Genomic DNA, 24,384 nt, shown 5'->3' on the forward strand with positions numbered 1-24,384 from the left:
GTCATGGCATCTCGACGTTCCACTGTTTCAGGTGATGGGCCTGTTGCGCTCTCGCAGGATGAACAATCTTTTGCGGATCGTTATGTAGTACCTACTCTTTGTGCTCTTCAAACAACTCTGGAAGAACGTCTTGACCGTTCCTCATTGGATACTATCACTCTGTTAAGAGGAGAAATCGCTGCTCTTCAAGACGAGATATCTCAGCTTTCTACTTCTTTCTCGTCGTTATCAGGGGTGTTTCAAGATTGTGTGCGGATCAGTGATTTTGATCACCGTGTGGGTCATCGTATCTCGGATGCGCTATCTTTGATGCGTGCGGAGGCTGGTGCCACTACAGCCACGCTTCGTCAAGAATCGAAGGCAGCTCATGATGATGTAGTTTCTCAGCTGAACGACCAGTTGGATGCTTCTCGTGCTTCTCTTCAAATATCTCGTGTTGAACCACCTCCTGGTACCCTTTCTTTTGATGGTGAAGCGCGTCATGTCGATTGGTTTATCACTTCTATTAGAGATTCCGTTATTTCCAATGACTCTTGCTTTGTGGATGATTCTCGACGCATCAGATGGGTAGCTAGGCATTTTAAGCCGAACACCTCACCTCAAGAGTGGTGGATCAGTCTTCTTCGCGAAAACTCTAGAGAACATAAGGTCCCTTTTAATCATAACTCGTCTAATCTTCCTTTTATCATTCCGAATCTTTTGTCATTGGATGCTTTTTTCAACCACATGGCGGATCACTTTGGTGACAAATACTCTTCTATGACGATCCTTAAGGAACTTCAGTCTTTGAAGCAAGGAAGGCTTTCACTGGTACACTTTAACGCCAAGTTCGATTCATTAGCTTATCAACTCACTCTTGATAATATCATTTTAAGGGATTACTATCAAAAAGCGTTAGATCCTGATATTTTAAGACGTTCGATTCAACATCCGGACTGGGTTAATGTGGTCACTCTTAAGGATCTTCAATCATTGGCTGTGCTGGCTTCAAAACAGGTGACGGATTTGGGGATGGTTCCTTCTTTTTCCAATCAGTCCAACTCTCAGTCTAGGCCAGCCAGTCGTCCTCCTCCACCTCCGCCGCGACCTGCAGTCATTGTTCCCTTTGACCCCACTGCTATGCAAGTAGATGTCAACGCATATCAAGCCAATCCACCTTCTAATCCTCGACCTTCGACTCATGAGACACCCACACGATGTGGCATTGGATTCTATCGACGACTGTGCCAACGTAACACTCGGTGTTATAGGTGTTTGAAGGCATTCGACGGATCACATCGCGGACCGGATGGCAGAACCTTTTCTTGTACTAATCCAGGCGCATCGTCGGCAGAGATGGACGCTTTTGTTTTAGAATGCCAGAATGCGGCTCCCAGGTCTTCCCAACCGATCTCGGCGGTATCATCTCAAGCACCGACAGCTCCTGCTCCGAATAGGGTTCAACGTTCGACTATGAACAACCCGCGATTAGGGGTTCCTCGTTCAACTTCTCAACTTTCATTTCATCCTTCAGCGTCACATCAGCCTCTTCCTCGAACGAACATCGGTTTTGACCAGGCCCCGCCTCAGTTGCGCGGTATGCTGTCGGCTTTCCCTCCTTCTGCAGACGTTGCTTCACAAGGGCACGTCGCCTCTTCAAGTGGTCAGCCTGCACATCATGTTCATGATGTATCCGCTATGTTTCACAAATTCCACAATCTCAATATTCCTGATTCTGATGATGCCTCAGAATTTTTGTCTTCTCAACCTTTGTTTGGTTATGTGGACAACGAAGTTCATTTGACAGAGCATGTTTCGGCGATTGATTTTAAAGGCGAGGAAGGAGTTGATTCACGTCTTATTTTATCAGTGTTGTTAAGCTGTGGCACTAAGTTCTATCCAGCTAGAGCTTTGATTGACTCAGGCGCTTCCCGTAGTTTCTTGGACCGAGGATTTGTTCTCCGACATCATCTGAAGACGAAGCCCCGGCCAATTCCTATCTCCTGTGTGACTTTTGATGGTGCAAGCAGTAAAGATGGATTGGTTACTTGTGAATGGGATGGTCATCTTTTTTTGCAAGGTTTACATGAAGAACATGCGTTCAAGTCCAATGTTTTGCTCAACGTAACGACGCTAGGCGGTTATGACGTCATTTTAGGCTTGGATTGGTTGCGAATCCATGATGGATGGGTTGGTGGTACGATTCCTTCGCTACGTCTGGATAAACCTATCGATGTGATGGGAAAAGAAGTGCTTGGTAAATGTCCACCACTCCCTTTTTCACCTATTTTTTCCTCGACTTCTCCTGTGAAAAATCGATTTCAGAACTCTTCGGCGACTTTATCTTCCACTCCTTCTACTCTTTCACCTCCACCTTTTGTCATTCCGCCTCAGTTTGAGAAATTCGCTAATGTTTTCAAAAAACAGGCGGCATCTCTGTTACCACCCCATCGAGAAGGGTTTGACATGGCCATTAATCTGAAGCCGGGGGCGGTGCCGACATTTGGTGGGTCTTATCTGTTGGGAAGCCAAGAACAGGTTGAACTGAAGACTTACATCGATGAGCAATTGGCACAGGGCAATATCCGACCTTCCTCTTCTTCGGCGGCGTCACCTATTTTTTTTGTCAAGGTTCCTGGAAAGAAGAATCGACCTTGTGTCGATTATTGGTCTTTAAATTTGATCACTGTTCGAGATAGTTTTCCCATTCCGCTTATGGGGGATCTATTAACAAGGATCACCGGTTGTAGATATTTCACTAAACTCGACCTTAAATCAGCTTTCAATTTTATACGTATCAAAGAAGGGGATGAATGGAAAACGGCTTTTAGGACGCCGTGGGGGTTGTATGAGTGTATGGTTATGCCTTTTGGTCTTGCAAATGGCCCAGCTTGTTTTCAACGGTTTATTCAGTCTGTTTTATCTGAGTTCTTGGGTGTATCATGCTTTGTTTACATCGATGACATCCTAATTTTTTCCAAGACTTATGAAGATCATACACTCCATGTTTCTCAAGTTTTGCAATGTCTTCAAGATTCCAATTTGGTTGTTTCTCCTGATAAGTGTCTCTTCTATGCAACAGAAGTAACCTTTTTAGGTTTTGTTATTTCAGTTGAAGGATTAAAAATGGACCCTAAGAAACTGAGCACAATAACTGACTGGCCTTATCCCACTAATTCCAAGCAGCTCTATTGTTTTTTAGGCTTTACCAATTTTTATAGGCGTTTCATTTATCATTTCTCTTCTATATCTGCTCCGTTGACAGTGTTGACACGGAAAGGAGTTAATGTCGTGGATGGCTTAACATCGTCTGAGTGTATTTCTGCGTTTCATCATTTATTGAAAGCTTTTACTACTGCTCCCCTTCTCTCTCATTTTGATTTTGATAGACCTAGGGCATTACAGGTGGACTGCTCGGGCTTTGCTATGGCTGCTATTCTTTCCCAACCAGATTCTGAAGGCAATTTGCTTCCGGTATCCTTCTTTTCTCGAAAACTGACTCCTTCTGAGCGAAACTGGCAAGTGCATGACCAGGAGCTTGGAGTGATTGTTGAGTCTTTTGGGGAGTGGCGCGCGTGGTTGACTGGGACTGAACAACCGGTTACTGTCTTTTCGGATCACGCAAACCTTCGATATTTCATGACTTCACAGAAGATTTCACCTCGACAAGCAAGATGGGCATCTTATTTGACTCAGTTTAATTTTCAGATTCTTCATACACCGGGTAAAATTAATCCCGCGGATCCTCTCTCTCGGCGACCGGACTATGAAGATTTTTCTTCGGAGTCTTCCAGGATGACCCTCCTCAAACCATATATGATTAAAGAGGGGGTCACTGTGTGTTCTATAGACACCACGTTTTCTATTCCGTCCAATGAGACGAGGGAACTTCTCACCAAATCTTATGACGGTGTTTCGGAGTTTGTTAAGCCACCTCCTTTATTTTCTTTTCGTGGTGGGCTGTGGTGGTTTAGAGACAGGTTATATGTACCCAAACCTCTGAGACTACAAATTCTTTCATCTTTTCATGATGATCCTTCAATGGGACATCCTGGCATATCACATATGCTTAGTATGATCACTCGAACATTTGGATGGAAGTCTATTCGGGAAGACGTCATCAATTTTGTGAAAAGCTGCGAGTCGTGTCAACGGGTGAAGAGATCGACCCAGGCTCAGCAGGGAACCTTGATTCCTTTGGCTATACCAGATTGGCCATGGAGCATGATTGGTATGGACTTCATCGTCAAGTTGCCGATTTCAGCAGGTTTTGACTCTATATTAGTCATTACTGACCACTTTTCAAAAGGGGCCCACTTTATACCATGTAAGGAGTCGATGAGCGCTCCCCAGCTTGCTTCCCTTTTTATATCTCAGTTTTTTAGATACCATGGCTACCCTGACAAAATAGTCTCGGATAGGGGTGCGACGTTCGTCTCGACCTTTTGGAAGGCGGTTCAAATGCAATTGCGGATTCATCCTGCACCTTCAACAGCGTTTCATCCGCAAACCAATGGTCAGACGGAAAGAACCAATCAAGCTTTGGAGTCTTATCTACGTCACTTTATTACTTATCGACAGGAGGATTGGTGTGAATGGTTGCCAATGGCAGAGTTCTGCTTTAACAACACTCCTTCTTCGTCGACTAAGCTTTCTCCATTTTTTTCTTGGCAAGGTTTTCACCCGAGAGCTAACAGTTTTACGGAACTTTTGAAAGTACCTCATGCGGACCAATTCGTCAAACTCTTGGAGGCAACTCAATTAAATCTGTTGGTTTCTCTGAAACACGCGAAAGAGCAACAAGCTAAGTACTATAATTCTCATAAAAGATTGGGTCAGGAGTACTCTAAAGGTGACTTGGTTTGGTTGTCTAGACAGAACATCACAAGTACGAGGCCTTCTAGAAAATTGGATTATAGACGAATTGGGCCGTTTTGAGTGGAAGAAATGGTTGGGAAGAATGCGGTGAAATTAAATTTGGGGCGTTCATACTCTCGTCTTCACCCTGTTTTTAACATTTCTTTGATCTCACCTTATTATAATCCATCTATGGGAGGACGGCCTGCAGCTACTCACGAACTTGTGTCTTCTCCGCAGGTAACACCAATTAGGGATTGGCGTCAGGTCTCGGCAATTGTGGATTATAGAAAGAAAGGGAATGCGGCACCGGAATATCTGATTAGATGGGCAGGGAGACCGATAACAGATGATACTTGGATTCAACTACCTGATATTTCATCAGATTTAGATCTGTTTATTCTCACTTTTCATCATCGATATCCCCAATTTCCAGCTCCGAAAAATATCTCTTGGGAGCGTTATGAATCAGGTTATCAAGCTGTGTTACCATTTTAAAGAAAAATAAGAAAAATTTTGACCCTGGACGGAAATTATTATTGTAATGAATTGAAATACTTTTATCAAATATTGTTTTAGATTCTGTTGTTATGGAAGAAAGGATAACAAAATACAAATTTGAATAGTTACGAATAATGTTGTTAGATGTTACATATGGTTGTTTTGTATAAATATGTTTGTGTATACTTAGTTATGTTTCCTTTTCCTTATCGAATCAATAAAGTAGTTTTCCTCACTCATAAAACATAAGTAGACAAGACATGGTCTTGTCTACTGTACACCTGAGCCCTTACAAAAGATGCTATTTCTGATGTTGTTGAGTATCTTTTTTTACCTTTTTTGCTTTTTAGGGTGATTTCAACACCTCAGGGGCACATATCAGCGCTCCCAACATCGGCATGCCTTTGGAAAGTTCAAAATCTGCGATCGGGCCTGCGCCAAATCCAAAACCCGCGCCCACCACGTGATTTCCGGGGTCTTGGCAGGGCAGATAACCCTAATGCGCAGCTATCTACATGAGCTATACAGAGCTGTATTCACTTCATTTTATTGCAAATCTTTACATGTGTACTACCTTTGCTAAAAAGGTTGACCGGGTTGACCGCACAAGAGAAGACAAGAAAGGCTAAATTTCGCCGCAGCCTGCTGCGAAGCCGCTGCGCAGCTCGCAGAATCCAAAATCCACCCGATCACAAATCTTCATACGATCGACATGAACTGCCGCTTTCTGGCTTTGTAATGTCTTGAGACTCATGCAAACTATATCTACGAAAAATGTAGAGCTTGGCATGACCAGATTGACCGTACAGCCGAGCCCAGCTTTAGTTCAGTGAGATTGATTATGCACATTCCCGTCTTTCCCCATAGTCTTCCTAGTGTAGTGGTTGACATGGCACACGTGGGCTATTGACATTCAAGTGGTGATAAGCGCTGGTAGTGTGTTCGAGCCTGTGTGTCCTTTTGTGCTTTTACATTTTGGCCAAATCATAGAAAAAAGGACAAGTCTTTTTTTGAAAAAAAACACTTTCATTTTTCTCGCTCAGTCAAGAGCTCAAATGAGGTTATCATAGGATAATGATTGCACTGACACATCGAAGATCAAAAACTTGATCTCATTTCAAAATTTCAGCAAAAGAGAGAGTACGAGTCAGCCTCGAACCCATGCAGGCCAACCTTTTCAGTCCACAATGCAGCTGTTTCATGCCGTTCGACCGAACGTTCTTATTGTGCTGCGATTAAAACGAGTATCTATTCCGTTCACAGCTCAGGTGAAGTTAGAAAAACTGACTGTATGCTTGATTTCAACATAATGAGCTAGATATATGTGCTTTATGATCAATCCCAAGACATTACAAAGCCAGAAAGTGGCAGTTCATGTCGATCGTATGAAGATTTGTGATCGGGTGGATTTTGGATTCTGCAAGCTGCGCAGCGGCTTCGCAGCAGGCTGCGGCGAAATTTGGCCTTTCTTGTCTTCTCTTGTGCGGTCGACCCGGTCAACCTTTTTAGCAAAGGTAGTAAAAAAAGCTTTGGGACAAGACACAAATTTTGCTGTATCCAACTTTCAACCGCCCAAAATTCTAATTTTTTTCACATTTTTGGAACAAGTTCATTCAGCCCATATGTCCTTGTGAGTGGTGTAGTGTAATTTTGAGTCAGGGCAGCACCTACACCACGGAGTGGTCCGGCCCATCTGCAGACGGGCCTTTTTTTATATAGTCACGGACCGTCTGCAGGTAGGCGCTGGTCCCACCGTATGCAGACGGCCTTTCAAATACCACCTGCAGCCTGCCTGCGAGTCGACTGCAGACGAGATGCAACGGGCAGACTACAGGCAGTATTTGAAAGGCCGTCTGCATACGGTCTCAAAATGGAGTGAGGAGGGTCAAAAAACCGTCTGAGATGTTTTCATGACCACTCGTAGACAGGGTGACGACTCAGAAAAGGGCCAATGAGGTGGCTCACGGGCGTGAAACTCTTGTTTTAATTTGTATCATGCCATTCAAATGATCCAAATACATTGACATCAACGAAATCTTGATCAAAAGATACAAAAAAGAGATGAAATGATACAAAATTGAAATATAGTGTAATGATAAAACTTATGTATAATGAAAGATTGGAAGATAAAGTCATTATTTTTTGTTCATTGGCTTCTTGCTTGGATTTTTGTTTGCCTTTTTATTTGGTCTGTGTGATTGTAAATTAGGTATCTCAGCCTGGACTTCGTCGTCTGAAGGCAGCTTGAATGATCATTCAGCTATTGGGATGTCATCATACATCACTGATCCACTGTCGAATTTCTTGCGGTCTTGTTGATAGATCAGATTATAAAAGCTAATGTAATTTCGTAAATTAATAATCTTCATTAAATCTGATTTACTACTAAGACAATATAAAAAAAACTCACCAAGTTGTATATGGGCGCCCTTTTGAAAGTAAGTAGCTCAATTGATTGTCTACTACTATCCATATTGTGGAAGTAGCTTTATCTGGAAAGTATAGTCGCAGGCATTCACGCCGCTGTAAGTTAAAGATGAAAGATGTGAGTGTCATAACAACTTAAGCCTACAAATAAAAAACTTACAAGATAGGCAAAACAGGTGCGCGATAGCATGTCAGTGTCTTTCCAGATGTCACCTTCTAATTTTGACTCGATTTCCTCCTTACCGAGTTGAATGATCTGAAATTGAATGAAGTCAGTGTTTTCTTTCTTGTGTTTATAATGATACAAATATCCTGACCAAGCCAACAAGAGTTTGAAGGTCCGGTATTGATCTGGTACATTCCTGACAGCCACGATCAGGTTTAATACCTGTCAATAGCTGTCCAAGGGCATTGATTTCAAAACAAATGAGCAACATTCAATTCAATGAAAGATGGAAAGGATGAGGAAAATCACTCACTACAGTGTGTAAGTTTTCTCGGGCATGCTTTGCCTTTTCCTTGATCATAGTTACCAAAGTCTGAGTGTTGGCTGTGAGAGTAAGTCCATTAGGCTTTGGTGGAAGTTGTTCGTTACACCACGGAAGCCCTTGTTGAAAGAGTGACTTCTGTATTGGGAAAAAAGATATAATCAGTAAAATTTTGCAAAGAAAGCTTCAGAACTCACCTTGATCTTTCTAAAAAGAGAGTTCTCAATGGTTTTCTTGTTCGGCTTCCTGACAAGAGCGGTGTAAGCTTCGATATTTGATTTGATTACATGTTGACAGGCAAATTGATAGGTTAATTTCTGTTTGATGGAAATAAAACGAAAAAGTCAGTGGATAAGATTGCAACAGTTTAAGAGTGTGTAATAAATGAGAAAAACTTTCCTTGAGTGGCTTGTTGGGTTTCCAAGGCAAACTCAAGTTTGAGCCAGACACACGATGAGAATGAGAAGTTGCTGAGTCAGTTGGTACCTCACCAGAGGTCAACTGTTCTTGAACCTTTTCAATAACCTCGTTTGAAATCTCATCTTTGATTGAGTCGATTCGATCCAAGAGTTCGTTACGGATACTGATTTGACCATCAAGGATATCTTGATGTAATTTGGAGAGAAACAAGCCATTATGGATCGCATGTTGATTTGTATCACCAATCTGTATATTGGAAGAAATCAATCATCAAAACCTATAATCAAATCGATAAAAAAGAACTTACATATGACAAAGCTCTTGCCATGTCAATGTGGCTTTGATCGATTCCAGGCATGCTATCAGCTGCCTGGGTGAATGCGCTGGCTGATCGATCATGTTGATGTGATCTCGAAATGTCATTCTCATCATCATTATCTTCAAAAGTCTTTTCAATGTATTCTAAGTCTTCTTCGTTTTCATCTTCTTCGTTTTCATCTTCTTCGTTTACATCTTCTTCGTTTACATCTTCTTCATTTTCATCTTCTTCATTTTCATTCTTGTTTTCGACTTCATTGTTTTCATCATCACAATACAAAAGATTCTGTTTGAGATCAAGATTGTTTTTGAGGTTTGCTGATAGGATTTGATTTGAATTTGATAGTGTCTTTTGAATGGATGTTGTCGAGGGCTGCTGTGTGAGAAATCAAAGGCTTGTTGATGGTTTCAAGGGACCTTTGGGTCAGGCTAGGATCAGATTTCAAAGCGGTTTTGGTTGATTTCGAAGCGGTTTTGGTTGATTTTGAAGGGTTTTCAGTTAATTGGGAAGGTTTTTGGGTTAATTGGGAAGATGTTCTTGTGTTTGGCGTTTTGTGATGAGGAGGCATGTTGAATCAAAGTGGAAGAGTTTGGGAAAACAGCTCCAGAAATCGTGAATTCTGAGAGCATCCACTATCGTCTCTGTAAATGGCCTCGGTACGGTAAATTTTGCTGAAATTTACCATACCGAGCCTCGAAATCCCCAATCGTGTCCAACATACAGATCTGTACCTACAGAATCACTCAAAAATCGGTAGAGGTCAAGCAAATTTGCTGGACCTCTACCGAATCGGTATCTGCAAAAGCACTGGACTTTTACCGAGCCGCACACCACACCATCACTCCCAAAATTCAAAGTCCGACTACACTTCACTTTTTATGCTCTCGATCCGCATACACACACCAAACTTCTCATTCTGACTCTCAACATGAGCATTGGAGGACCTCTTTCCTTGCATACCTATCATATCTTGTTACTGCTCATCATCAGTTCTATGAAGTCCCCCTGTTTTCAAATCATGTGTTTTCAAGTCTTTCTTTCAAATCATGTGTTTTCAAGTCTTTCTTTCAAATCGTTTGTTTTCAAATCGATTGCTTTCCAATCGATCATTTTCCAATCTTGAGGTTTTTTCAATCAATTGTTCTCAAATTGATGATTCTCCAATCGATTATTTTGGAGCAATCACTATGAAAACGATGCTTTTGAAACTCAACCCATACTGAGCAACAACTATGTAAATGTCAAAACTCGATGTTTTGAGTTGAGATTTGCAGACTGTTCACAGAGCACACGATAGTGGAACAGAGTCCATTCTGTACAGTACGTACTGTACAGAATATATATACTGCAACGATAGTGGAATTGTGCGTTTCTGTACGTACGGACACTGTACTTTACAGACACGTACAGTAAATTTACTGAAAATTTACTGCAACGATAGTGGATGCTCTGAAGCTGTTTTATTTGCCCGAGTTGAGGCCATTTGGAAGCCCTCCTCATGGCCTTGACTTGACCCGGCCATACTCAACTTATGATATGATCACTTGAGTTTGAAAGGCACTCCACTTGAGATCAAACATCAGATCACATGTGATGTTCTTCATTCACAATGATATGATGATAAAAAAAAGACTTCAGGAAATAACATTGCAAAAGAAGACAAATAAGCCAGTCAATTGAGATCAAAACTGCCTTGCTTTGATCAATACATTTTTGTGAAAATTGGTAAAAAGCACCCAACCAAGACTGCTTTTGCGCCTATGTGGTTTTTGGTGCTATCCTAAAGGCACATGTTTGAAGTTTCAGCTTTGCCAACATCCTATCACAACTAAAAAGTCATCAAGGCACGACGAAGCAACCCTGATAGCCAAGACTACGGAGATGTAATGTCCCACATTTGGAAGCCATCTCCAGTTATCTCTGCCCACAACATGGTTTGAACCTACAACCAGTACCAGTAGTGGGCAGACGAGCTGACCAGCTAACCACTAGGTTATAAACTGTTGAAGTGCAGAAGCATTGCAAAAAGTCTTGTTCAGAAGTAAAGTTACAACAGCCAGCATCTTTGGCTTGGGGCAAAAATCCGAGGCGTCCTCAGATTTTGGTAAATAACAAATGATTCTACACCGCCAACTCATGCATGATCAATTTTTTTAAGATTGTCAGTTGGTTTAAGTTGTGGTTTTTTTCTTCCTGCTTTTGGCGGGTGGAGCGGGAGCAGATTTCCAAACTTCCAAGCCCTTCTGAATGGCCTCTTTCCACTGTTCCGGAGTCACCTGTGAGATGGTAAGTGCGGACGCCTTTCGATGGGCTTCGGCTGAGTATAACGCACCTGCATTGATGATATAAGAATTGAGTTGATTATGATTGATATAGTAGTTTGATTGTGAAACCAGGATTCTCTCGACTTTTTTCTGGTGGCTATCAGTCACCGAACATGAAGCCTCGTGGCAGTTGTGTTGTACGTTGAGAATACAATCAATATCCTGGATAGTGTATAAAGACGGAGAAATATCAGCTGCGTGTATTGAAGACTAAATGAAAAAGAGCTTACCGCTGCTTTGATCCATACCAGATCTTCTTTAATGACAATTTCTCTCATTCCGTAGAATGGGATAACTCGATTTCGGCTGCACTTTTTGACCAAGAATAAACTTTTTGAAGCCGCTTGGTTTTCCGGTTTCCAAATCGATTGAACTCGGCCAATATTTAGACTATTCTTGATCTATATTTTAATCTCAGTTCAGATCATAAAGCTGTACATCTTCGATAGTCTATGGAAGAACGTACCAGGACAAAGTCACTCTGTTCAACTTTTTGTTTGTTGAGTAAAGTCAGACTTTCAATTTCTTGCCACAAGTGTTTGGTTTGTAAGTTTGATAAATAAGATGGAATAGAAGCGGTGGAGTTGTGTTGCACTTTATCTGATTACAGATTGTTATGTCAGTCCGGGTAAAGAAATCCATTGATTTAGAATATGAGATATAGACTCACTACCAGCAATGAAATCTAAACGGTGATTCAAGGTTACATCCCGCCCCAGTGCGTGTTGAACCTCAGAGTGATCGGGAAATATTGAATTCAACGCCGTTCCGCGGTGACCAACTCATCAAGATCTCGATCATAAAACGGGCTTCTTGATGTCAAAGTTTTCAATAGTTCCCAGTTGTTGAAAGTATTGGCTATATCATTTCCAGGACTTTGATGATTAGAATGAATTGAAGCATATCGTAGAACTCCATTGAAAGATTCGAATTTTTGGGTTGCAAATAAAGGTGCGGCTCCAAGACGTTGAATTGATCCAGGTAAGTGCGTCAGCATGTGAAATTTTGGTTTGTTCACCCATTGTGCGGTAATTCTGATCAATTTATGTAGAAAAATATCAATATGAGATTGTAATTCGTCAAGATACGAGGCCATATTGGTGATTTTTGCTTGAAATACGTAAGACGAAAGAAGGCAAAGTGATGTCCAAAGATGTTGTTTTTGCGGAGAAAGATGGCCGAACAAGACAAAAGGAACAGTCTGTAAAACAGTCTGAAATTCTTTACCCACAAGACTTTGAGAATACTGGATCAATGTGTTAGGTTGGATTGGAGGGATATTGAGACCTTTAGTGTTGAAAGCATTCCAGCGTGCTGAGAATTCGTTATATTTTGCGGAACCAGGCTTCATCGCACCTAACTCTTTCATTGTATCACCAAACAGGTATTTTGCAATTCCAAGTAAAACCACATGAAGGATCTCAACTGGGGTATCAGCATGACCGTCAAAACCTGTCCGTCCAATTGAATTTTAGTGTGGTTATCAAAAATATTGAAGAATGAATGAAAATTGTACTTACCTTTGAGACGAAGCATCGGATTAAAAAGGTGATCTCCAAGTTCTTCATCGAGTTTCCGGCATATTTCCTCAACCTCATGACGAGGTTTTGATTGATAAGCTACTTGAACTTGTTTTATGAAATGATCACATGTTGAATCACGAATACCAAACTTCCGACCCATCTGTTCCACAGTCGTCTTTGAGTTTGGCTTTTGCGCAGCTTTCCAGATCTGAACAGTTCTTGACCGTGTCTCATCCCAGTCACGCTTGGGAGAAACACTCTGCAAACATCAAATCAAAGACACAAAAATCAGATTCAATTATTCACAAATAAGATCTGAGCCCACTCACATGTTCAAAATTTGAATCCAGTCCAACAAATTGACGTATAAATTCTACTGTCTTCTTTTCTACCATGGTATCAACTTGAAGCGGACAAATTCGACATGGTGTGAGAGTGATTGCTGGGTTCGTAGTATTACAGATTTCCGCATGCATAGGCGAGTCTCCTAGATGACAAAGAACTACAACCATAGCTATCACCTCCTTCCCGGATGCGTAGTCAAAGGCGTCAAATCCGACTTCACTAAGATGGCTATAAATCACAAAGTCAGCTTTTGAATTTTACAAATCACTTAGAGAACTTACTTCAATTCATCCACCACATTATCAAAAAGTTCGAGTGCACTTGCCCTATTTGACGTCTCTAAAAAATGAATATTATATTCTTGATTTGTCATTTCCGGCGGTAAACCCGACAAAGTGAAAAATAAGCTCATATGTTTATTCCATTTCTTTGATACATTTCCGGACGTATCATCGGAGTATAAAGTAAGTGGAATATGTTTGATTATCTTCCCATTGGCTTTAGATCGCCAAGGGTTGATTAAGGGCAGGGTAATAAAGTTTTCGCCTTTGGACTCTGTCAATGTGAAAAGACTGTGTTAGCAAAAAGGATCTAAATCAATGATAAACGTATTATACTGACGTATGAATTTATCTTTAAGAAAATCTTTTAGTAAACCTAATCCTTCTATCACGATCTTATCAGAGCGTTTTGATAATAAACTTATGTCAATGGTGTGTAATAAAGGTGAATCAAAATCAGGCTCCTCGGGAATATGAACTGCAACCTCATTGAAATTATTGTCTTGAGGAATTATCTTGGCTTGAAGACATTTAGCAAAGAGTTTTCCGTCTTGTTGAAAGAAGTGAGTTGGAACCACCAAATGCGCAGATTCTAGCTGATAAATTTCATAGATAAATATGACCAATTGGAGATTCAACCATTTGAGCTCGAATTTCCTGGTTGAATTCTTTAAGCCACTTGGATGATTGGGAGAGACATGTGATTGGAATACTAGTGCCAGTGGTCTGTTCGGGTATGGTGACAATATGCGGGCTGATAAACGGGTTTGCCAAATCCTGAAAAGAATGATATTCTTGAATTAGTTTGTAATGAATTTACAAATGATTATAAAAGAAACTCACTCGTCTGATTATATCTTCAATTTTAAGTCCAAAGAGCGGAGTACCCAACGGACTTCGGCGCTGAACAACTGATAAACCAAATCTTTCTTTCAAACGTTTTTTCAAGGCTCGAAGCACCCCCCATTCGGGGAGGTAGACAGAGCAAATTTTCAAAATTGAACGAATGTGGTGATACTGTGACCGGGACAATAGGTTTCGTGTTGTTCCAATGATAAGAATTGCAATGAAATGCTGGAATGAAAAGCGGAAAAAAATTAGATAGAAAAACTAATAGTTTTTGGAGAAAGAAATTAAGTTCACTTACCTCTTTCTTTTTGAAAGGAAACCAACCTTTACCCTCTTCTTTCTTTGCATTGGCTAGCTCAGCATCAAGCATTGCTTCATAATCAGTGTCATCATCATCTCCATCCAAGTCTTCTTTATCCAACATCTCAAGCGCTTGAAATAATAACTGTCTTTGTTCAGTTTCGGACCCAGAGTTTGAGGAATCGTCATCATCGGACAGGATCGGTCCTAAAAGGTCTAAAACGTCTAAAATTGAATCACCAAGCTGATCTGATTCGTCATCCGTGTCCATAGCATCTTCAGGCCATTGGTTGTTTGAAGAAGACAGAGCTGGTGCACGTGAAAGTGGAGCAAGTAGTTCTTCATTATCATCCTCTTCGGCTACTAATCTCTCAACATTTCTTTTATGTGGTAAAGAATTGGAATGCCGTTCATAATTGACTATATTTTGGCTGCGACATGCATTACACTTGTAGAGTGGTACAGCTGGATTTGTGGATATTGATTCAAAAACTACAATATGGATTCATAATCAGTGATGGGTTGATGGAAATGAGAAAGTTCAAATAACTTACAACGTGGTAGCTGCTGATTATTTCCAGCCATTGCTTTACAACAAATAACCAGCTTTATCAACAAATTCCAAATTCTATGAATAAATTACTCTCTTCTTGGATGATGTATTTTATTCTATCTTATCTTGAATCTCACATTAACTTATTGAGTCTTTGATTTTCAGTTTTTCAAATGTAACAATCTTTGATTCTGATTTATCTTTTTCCAATTTTGAAAATACACTTTTTCTTTTATTCAGGAAATATAATTTGATATAGAATATTAATACTATTGTAATATAAGTCTTTATTAAATTTGACACTACAATCTATCTAACCCTTCTTCAGATTATATAATTTGATTTGAAAGATTGTAATATAAGATTAATATTTATCAAAAGAAACAGCCCATTAAAGTTAGCAAAGCTTTTGATGCTTTAACAAACAAAGAAGGAAGAAAGAACTGACAAGATTCCTCTATTTGTTAGCCAAAAACAAACTGATGTTTGATTTGGAACTATTGATGAATCCAATTGTTAGATAATAAACAATTGATTAATGCAATTGTATTGTTTTGACGTCGAAATCGATGTTGATTGTTGAATTCCGCGGCCGTGCGATCAAAAACAGAAGTGGTAATATCGATTTGTGGTGGCGGATTTGGTTAAAGCCGGACCGGCGATCAAATCGCCAGCTCGACTGATGCTCGCCTGCGGGCGGAATCAAGGCGGTTTCAAGGCGGGCGGCAGCCACCTAACAGACGCTCGCCCGCCCTTTTGCAAATTAACTACGCAGACCGGCTGCAGTCCGACTACCAGCGGTACTCAATCGGACTGTAGCCGGTATGTAGCCCGCTCTCACCGACCATTTTCAGGCCTTTTAGAGCATCCACAACGGTCCACCTACTTTGCGGGCCCCCAGCGATGTAGGGGGTCAAAACGCAAAAAAACGCTCCAACGGAGCTCGCACAATCGGGGGTGAGACGTCGGGGGCCTCCAGATTTCCATCCGGACCCCCCACATCTGCGAGGTCTATAGGGGCTCCCAATATCACGTGCCACTGCTTCCACGTGACCGATATAGTCACGTCTCAAACCGCACTCGAAACAAGATGATATGGTACAAGCATACCATATCACTCAATCGAGTTCTGGCCCCTGACTTCAAGTGCACCGCTGTGGACACCTGTTTTTTTGACCCCCTACATCCACAAAATCAGGATCGGGGGTCTGTTCCAGGGCTCGCAAAGTAGGTGGACCGTTGTGGATGCTCTTACCGGCCATTTTCAGGCGATTCTCCGGCCATTTCACGACCCCGACGACGCTCAGACTCCACCGACGATATTTCTGCTCAGAAACCACTCCGTGGTGTAGTCAAAGTTGAAGTTTTGATTTTGCAGGCGAGGGGTACACAGTTGCAATCAGGCTTTAGCAACTGTACTCATTCTAGCTCTCCATCTGGTCCTCAATCTGTGATTTAAACCATCGAACGCTTTAAATATCATTCTCCCTCGAAGCTGGTTTCTCTTTATCACCTGCGGGCTTTCATCCGGCTTCCTTTACCGGTCCTGGTTTATTCGGTGCCTCTCATCTGGCCCGCATGGAGTCAGCCTTTGGTCAAAACTTCGTCTGTTGCGCGATCCCTTTACGCGATCTACATGATTTACTTGAACACTTTGAACAAGCTCATTGTCAGGCCGGTGATATCGCCGAATTCGATGGCTTCGAGGGTCTTACACTAGACCAAATGGCAGCAGGGGTTGGTTTCTCCGCCGAGTTCGGTCTTGATCCTGGCAACGCCTCTCAGAACAATAACTCCGATCCCAATGCTCGTCACTGTGGTCGTTCGCCATCAGTTTCAGTCAATCCGCGCGCCGCATCTTTCTCACACACGTTACATGAGCTGAGATTTGAGGATGAAGAAGAATCGAGCTCAGGACATGATACCAGTACTAGAAGTGGTTCACCGGCTCATGTCTACAGGTCCCCTCTCCAATCGCATTCAGAGATGCAAATCGGTCCAGAAGTTGAAGAGGATACAATGACTCGATTAGGAAAGACATTAAGGGAAACACTTGGAACTCTACGACCTAATCCGATCACCATCGATCGATCTCGTAATTCCTCAAATTCACGTTCTCGGTCTGGTTCACTTTCCGAATCTCATGACGATGGAGCTTCAGCAGCCGATCGAGTACTTTCAGATTTAATCGCAAGTTTCAGATCTAAAGCGCGTGGAAATCGACATGATCCTCTTCAAAGTTCAAGACATTTGAGACATGATAATGGGAAAACAGCTGGTTATTTTGGGCGAATTGAAGTGGCACCAACCGAGTCGAATGGAAGAAATGATAGAATGGAAGGAGGAGCAATTGATCCAGCTCTAGTACTCGAAAGTCGCCCATTTGAAGGAGCTGATGGAATCAGAGATTCACTTGGTGATGATGATATTCCTGATCATCTCAAACTTGATCCAGAGCAACTTTTAAAACATCAACAACAGCAGAGACGTAGAAGGAGACCAAATGTGGACCCGGTGACAGGTTTGACTCCTACTGGTCGATTACCACGCCCTTGGACACCGGTTTCAGAAAAACCTTTCAAGTGTTCGGTACCGGGATGTGAGAAAGCTTATAAACAGCAGAGCGGATTGAAATATCACAAAACACATGGACATCCTTCTCAGGTAGAGTATTTAATTGATTTGCACCTTCCCACTCCCTATTCCAAAATATTGACTTTTCTATTTCTTTACTCCGGACCCTACTGCTGTGACAGACCATCCTAACAGCCGACGCAGAATCAAAACCGTTCATATGCCATGACATTGTATGCGGGAAAAGATACAAGAAGTGAGTTCAGAATATATCATATCAAAAGAGTGAAGAAGAACGAGAATCCAAGATAGACACTTATTCGTCTTGAATTCTACCATTAGTATATATAGTCTACGATCCCATTATCAGAATACAGGACCACATGGTGCGCTGGGGATCCAATTACTTTTACTTGGAGCTCACCCACATCAATATCATCCTCGGTATAAGAAATCTTCGATGATCAACTCTAGGAATCCTTCGTTTTGTCCTGGTTCTTCTAGCTCTTCTCCTCCCTCTTCTTGAGGAAGGTAAGGATTTAGAAGTTGTAGTGAATTTATTTTATTTTATCTTTTGTTTTTATTTTCTTGTTGCTCGCAGAATCAAAAGCGTTCATATGTCGTGACATGGTATGCGGGAAAAGATACAAGAAGTGAGTTGAGAAAAGATCAAAAGAGTGGAACATGAAAGGAATTCCAAAGAGAGAACCTCATCCGTCCTTGAAATCCCTATCATCAGTATTAACGGTTCAAGATACCAACATCAACATAGGTGCAAGATTGCAATAGAGTGTGAAAAGGATAATTTACTAGTAAAAACTACCAATAGAAGCTTTTTAAGGGCTGCTCTTCAAAAACCAACAACAAAAATGCCTTTGTTGAGGGAGTACATGATAAGTATCAAAAGAGAAAAGTAACACTCTTAAATCTCATAAAGAAAGTCTTGTAAAGTAGCTTTTGTACTGCAAATTCACCCTACTTCTTCTACGCCTTCAAGAGGGAGGTCTGATCTTCTGAAAGCCAATATTTTTGAGTAAAATTCTATACATATAAAAACATAGTGTCTTTCTACAGTTCTTTTGGTACAGCCTTTTTTAAAACTGCCCTTCCTATTAGGCTGCAAACATTGCCTGATCTGTGCCACATCAATACCAAATAATTGGCAGGAGTTAGGCTGGGGGATCAGGTGGTAGGTACGGCACATTTGGATGGCCACATCAAACAATTCTTAGAATAGGGGGTAGCAGGCCAATATGCAAGACTCCAATCTCTGAAGGCTGGAAAGTCTTCTTGCGCATAATCCTGGGCTAGAGAAGGGTCATATGGATAATCTTTTTGCTTGAGACAGAGACAGCCGTGTGGATGGGCCCCTGATTCACAATAATATTGCTATCAATCATTCTTCAGAATCAAAGCTGTGCAACTCACATGCTGGACGCGGCGCGATTGGCCTGCCTCAGGGGCATTGTCAGCCCTGAGTACATATACACAACGCCGAGACAGCTACGCTACTCTACGCTAAATAGCAGATAACACGTAGGGTAGCTGTACCCGTTATCGGGATATTTCACAAATGGCTAACGTACCGTCTAGAGCTACGATGTAGCGCTTAGCGTAGATTTTACAAGCGTTGACCGCTTACGTTAACTCTACATTAACTCGGTAACAGTGTTTTGAAATTGCCACTGTTGATAAAACAGAAAAAAGCACAAAAGAAAAATAACAAATAGGAAACTACATGAAATTGTTCACCCTGATGCACTCAATAACCTTGCCAAACTCTTCGCCCAAAGGTACACCCTCAACAAGCCACAGGTGAGTTGAAACCGATCTCTCGATGTTTATAGGACTTAAACCTCCTCGAGAAGCTGAACACACATCAGCTGCTGCTGAGAATGTGCATTCAGGTCCAGCCAAAGACCCCAAACAAGCCAGATAATCACAAGACATTATAGAAATAATGGGGAACCAAGCGTAATTTGTCTACCAAGGGAGTAAAGAAACGAGTTAGTACAGATTGATTGCAGTTGATTAAAGTGACAGCAAACCTACCGCCCACCAGCGAAGAGCTTTGTTAGGATTGGCCAGGTCATACTCAGGTTCTCTCATCCGAACGGAAGCATGAAAGTACTCTTTCATTTGTGAATTGTTGCCAAAGTCCTCAACACCATCATCATCATCACTATACAAGTCATATATAGCTGAAGTTGAAGGGCATGATTGGTCTGCTGAAAGTTCTGACAAAGGAGCTTTTGAGGTCTTCTTTGTTGTTGTTTGCAGCTGATATTCATGAAAGATCCGGTTGAAGGTTGATTTGGCATTGATGTATGTAGTTGATGTTTTCTCAAAGAATTTCTCGAAGAATTTGAGTCAGAAAGCAGGGTGTAGAATTGTTGCCGTTACCAACGTTTTGCATGCAAGGGCCTTGTCCAGATAGGCTTGCAACTTGGCAAGCATTGCGGCAATCATAGGGTAATGTGCATCCCTGATTGGTAAGTCAATCTCTCGTTCCTGCAACCGACCTTGTATTTCAACATATTTAGGAATAACTAAAGCCCCAGTGGGCATGTTACCTTCCATTTGTTTTGTGACAGACAAAAACGGCTGTATGTAATAGAAGAATAGAAAGAAAGGATTCAAAAGTCAATTCAATGAAAAATCGAAAGAAAAAGACAAAATACCTCAAGCTCCAAGTTCAGTTCTTGAATTGAGGCCCATTCTGAAGGACTTATTCACTGTAAACATCATTCAACTCCCTCAATTTGGAAGAGGAAAATGATTAATAGTACAGTTTGTCATAAAAGAATCTAATACTGCACACCTCAGCCATTTCACCCACACTACATATGTGCAGCAAGCTAAGTCAATAGTTGTCTATCATGTACATACAGGTCTGCTCAGTTTTGTGCCCATCAGAATAAATAAACCACATGTTATACCACATGTAACTTTTTTGACTTTGAGAAAATTGTCCCAAAAATTCACTACATATAAGTCTGTAGCTGCTCAGGCAATATTGTTGAAGCTATTTCTTAGTAACAGAAAGAGTCTTACATGCAGTTGAGTTGATGAGATTACATCAAAACATTGAGTCAGTGTATGTAGTCAATCTTTTGAATTTGTTTTTTGATCTCAAAAAAGTTACAGCATGTATTACATATGAATAACTCATCTTGATGAGCAGATAGCTGAGCAGAATGGTATGTACATGATAACCACATATTCACTAAGCCTGCTACACATATGTAGTGTGGGTCTTACAACTCAGGTGTGGAGTGATAGATCATTTTATGACAAATCATACTCCCAGTCACCTTTTCCTGCCCACTTGGGGAAGTTGAACAATGTTTGCAGTGTATTGAAATCTCGTGGAAGTAACCATAAGGTTTCCCGTTTTTGCGAGGTCGGCGAGTCTTTGAATGGACACGTGCAAGGTCTTCCTTCAAAAGTTGGTCAATCACCTATCATAATAATATGTCAGTTTGAGTAAACGAGGTTCTTTGTAAATAGATTGAAAGCTTACCTCACGTGCCAGCCATGCTTTATGCCTGCTGATGTACTTGATGTTCCATCGAATTCCATACCCTGCAATCAACGCTCGGACCTCAGCGTAACCTACCGTAGCGTTATGGATAATCCAAAACGCTACGGCAGACCGTTCTAAGTACCCACCGTGCCATACCGTTATGGTCAGACAACCGTTTCCCAAAGTACATTCCGGAACGGTGGGACCGTAACGTACCTTACCGCAATCGGCTTTTTTGGCTTTGGTATTGGTCAATTACAGTTGAATTTTTAAAAAAATCAAATAATTGAAGGAGAGACAAGAAATTGAAAGAAAAGAGATAACAAAATAAAAGAACTTGTTGTAAATAGATGAAAGAAAAAAGAAAGTAAAACAATATTGAAAAAGATACAATGTCAAACTACTTCTTGGTCTGTCCCTTCTTCTTCAGTTGTGCCTCGTATTCTGTGAGGTACTTCACTGCATCTTCAAACTTATCTGTGGGTACAATTCCAGACTTGATCCACTCTCTACATCCCACCTTTCGAGTGATCGTATTTGGAAGTATAGAACCTTGTCCCGGCGCAGCAACATCTGCAGCCGAGGAAAACGAACGCTCACAACAGCAAGTAGTTCCGATATGGACAAGTAGTCCCTTGCAATAGAAGCAAGTACCGGGAAGGACTTCTCGTGTCTCTGAAAAAGTCCCAAATTGATATCAGTTTTCAATCACATGATGAAACGGGTGAAAATACAGAGAGACTTACCCTCCACCAGTCCAAAGGTTTTTCATCAGGTGAAATGCCAAGATTTCCTGACCAGTAAAGGAAAGTATAGCAAGTTTCAGTGGTCAGTGGAATGAGAATGAAAACGTAAAAGGAAATGGTGAATTGGAGGGGAACGAAGAGGTTATGAACAAGAGGGGACGATTGAAACTTGGAATGACTTACTAATACCAGCAGCAGATCACGAGCCGTCCTTTCCCTGCGTATGGACTGCAGGGAGTTGCAGTCCAAATCAGGACAATCAGGTCCCTTGTGTTGTGATCCATAGAGGGTGTGGTAATGGTGATCCAGTGACGAGCTCGACGCATGGGCCCGCGGTTTTACCCCCCAGGTTATTACCCGTAGTCAAACCGTAATAACTACGGTTTTTGGCACGGTGACCGTAGTCAAGTTACGCCGTAAACGTAATGTCAACCGTAACCATACTTACCCATCCCGTGGTTACGGTACGGTCCTACCGTAATTCTGAACGGGTCATTGCGCTACGGTGCAGGCCGTTGTAGAACTTAAAGCTCAACAAGAGCTTTACAGAGCTTAAAGAGGGATAATCTACTAATATAACTAACTAGTAGAATTTGCCTAAGACTGCCTCTTTGAAAGAATCAACACGGGGTTTTGCTGAATTCTTTGGGATAAGGCACCAGAGAAATATGTCTCAATACTTAATTCAAGTATTATTCCCGTGATTTTTAGAAATAGAGAAATCTCAACACTATTGTAGTTTTATTCCAATCTGAACACAACAAAAACACAACTTTAATTACTAGCAAAAGCAACAATCAGTTTGATTGTTATTCCAATGAAGACTTGTAGTCTTATCACACGTAAAGAAATCTCTCCTTTGATGTAAAGGGGCAATTTAGTGAACTTAGTACTGCTAAAGTAATTTAATGATGATTAAAAACACTCTAACAAAAGTATAAGATGAGTAAAAAGGGGAACAAAAGCCCGTAAAATCCTTAACAATAGTATATAACCTTCCAACTCCCTTCAACAATGGTCAACAACCTCCAAAAAACCTCAAAAACCGTCAAAATCAACAGAATTTCCTCCAATGTAATCATATGATGTCATGAATAGTATTATTTGTAATGATTTAAGGCGTGAATTTAATCAATTGATTTGAATGAATGTTGAACAGATCTTCTTATGATGAATACAGGTGATTTTTTCCTAATATTCATAGCTGAAATCAATTTTTGGAATTACGAATTTTTTTGTAAAGTTGTTCAATTTTGGATTACTATAGCTCATTTGATAGCCCTCGTGATTCTGATCATTTATAACCCCTATATCACCTATTTCTGATGTGTGATGAATAAGTTATTGAGTTGTAAAGATTGCAAAAATAAAGTTTTGTCATGTAAATGTCACATGTAACCTCCAAATTCGAAATTCACTCCAGTTTCTTTGTTGCCTTATAACTTTTTCACTACTCCTACGCTACTAATGATTTAAAGGTTGTAAATTATGAAACCAATGATTCTGCGTAGAATGAACTATCACACACCCAATTCTGACAAGTTTTACCACATGTAATTAACTGAAAACTTCCATTTTTGATGAATTTTGACTATTTTCACGTCTAATAATGATTTTCCTTCTATCAAAAGATCATTCCACAGCACTCCAATCAATCACACAGCATTAAAATCATTCTGAAAAACTCTTGGCGCAATCAATCCATCAATGACATCACTACACAGGAATTAATACCACAGTACCCTTCTTCAAAATTTCCCTTTTCTTGAATAACTTCACACCTCCCTTATCAATCCTCATGATCAAAGTTGTTACTGACTAAAACAATGTTTCTCTTTCACAATAAAACCTTCCTGAACCAATATCTCTTCTAATAATAAGCTAAAAACCACTTTCCAAGCTTTCATACCCATATTTTCGAATTTTTCTTCAACTTTCTTAATATTCTTCTTCTTCTTTCATTCTTTTCATAACAGTTTCCATTTCCAAAGATCCAAACTAAATGTTCTTCTTCCTCCAATCTCTTCTTACTAATTCTCTTAATTTAATTTTCACTCTTATACTATTTTTATTGATCTTTTCGAATTTTTCTTTACTCTTAAATGTCCTTATCAATTGCTTATGTAAATATATGATTTGAAAGATAATGAAATGAAGATAATGAATCAACTTTGACAGCCTTGATGACTAATAAATTCAATAATAATATTGCCTTTGACCAAAAACTCGAATTTTCACATAATTTTTAAATTTTTTGCTTAAGTAGAGATCTTGCTCACCACACCGTGCCGTGCCGTACGCCGTTTTCAACACGCTGAGGTCCAAGTGTTGCTGCAATCAACGATCCCAGAGATAGCCCACGAGCTTTCATG

At 40.8% G+C, this 24,384-nt stretch overlaps 5 protein-coding genes across 5 annotated transcripts; 2 read left to right on the top strand and 3 right to left on the bottom strand.

Moving 5' to 3' along the window:
* Positions 1 to 1,119: 1,119 nt before the first annotated feature.
* On the top strand, positions 1,120 to 1,805 carry MELLADRAFT_111575 (uncharacterized protein; the record flags this gene model as incomplete). Its single annotated transcript, XM_007415910.1, has 2 exons — positions 1,120 to 1,679; positions 1,730 to 1,805. 2 exons carry the CDS (start codon positions 1,120 to 1,122, stop codon positions 1,803 to 1,805), a joined length of 636 nt encoding a protein of 211 aa, XP_007415972.1.
* A 5,498-nt stretch (positions 1,806 to 7,303) lies between these two features.
* On the bottom strand, positions 7,304 to 8,572 carry MELLADRAFT_73133 (uncharacterized protein; the record flags this gene model as incomplete). Its single annotated transcript, XM_007415977.1, has 5 exons — positions 7,304 to 7,674; positions 7,748 to 7,860; positions 7,925 to 8,020; positions 8,082 to 8,162; positions 8,244 to 8,572. 5 exons carry the CDS (start codon positions 8,289 to 8,291, stop codon positions 7,590 to 7,592), a joined length of 423 nt encoding a protein of 140 aa, XP_007416039.1.
* A 212-nt stretch (positions 8,573 to 8,784) lies between these two features.
* On the bottom strand, positions 8,785 to 9,577 carry MELLADRAFT_75728 (uncharacterized protein; the record flags this gene model as incomplete). The annotated part of the gene is made up of 2 exons (XM_007415976.1): positions 8,785 to 8,918; positions 8,980 to 9,577. The coding sequence occupies one exon, from the start codon at positions 9,557 to 9,559 to the stop codon at positions 9,287 to 9,289; it is 273 nt and encodes a 90-aa protein (XP_007416038.1).
* A 5,098-nt stretch (positions 9,578 to 14,675) lies between these two features.
* On the bottom strand, positions 14,676 to 15,198 carry MELLADRAFT_67577 (uncharacterized protein; the record flags this gene model as incomplete). Its single annotated transcript, XM_007415975.1, has 3 exons — positions 14,676 to 14,685; positions 14,781 to 15,105; positions 15,168 to 15,198. The coding sequence occupies 3 exons, from the start codon at positions 15,196 to 15,198 to the stop codon at positions 14,676 to 14,678; spliced, it is 366 nt and encodes a 121-aa protein (XP_007416037.1).
* Positions 15,199 to 16,540: 1,342 nt separating this feature from the next.
* On the top strand, positions 16,541 to 18,367 carry MELLADRAFT_117974 (uncharacterized protein; the record flags this gene model as incomplete). The annotated part of the gene is made up of 3 exons (XM_007415911.1): positions 16,541 to 17,830; positions 17,923 to 17,996; positions 18,083 to 18,367. 3 exons carry the CDS (start codon positions 16,745 to 16,747, stop codon positions 18,264 to 18,266), a joined length of 1,344 nt encoding a protein of 447 aa, XP_007415973.1.
* Positions 18,368 to 24,384: the final 6,017 nt, after the last annotated feature.

The sequence above is a fragment of the Melampsora larici-populina genome (assembly GCF_000204055.1).
Source record: "Melampsora larici-populina 98AG31 unplaced genomic scaffold MELLAscaffold_55, whole genome shotgun sequence".
NCBI classification, from domain to species: domain Eukaryota; kingdom Fungi; phylum Basidiomycota; class Pucciniomycetes; order Pucciniales; family Melampsoraceae; genus Melampsora; species Melampsora laricis-populina.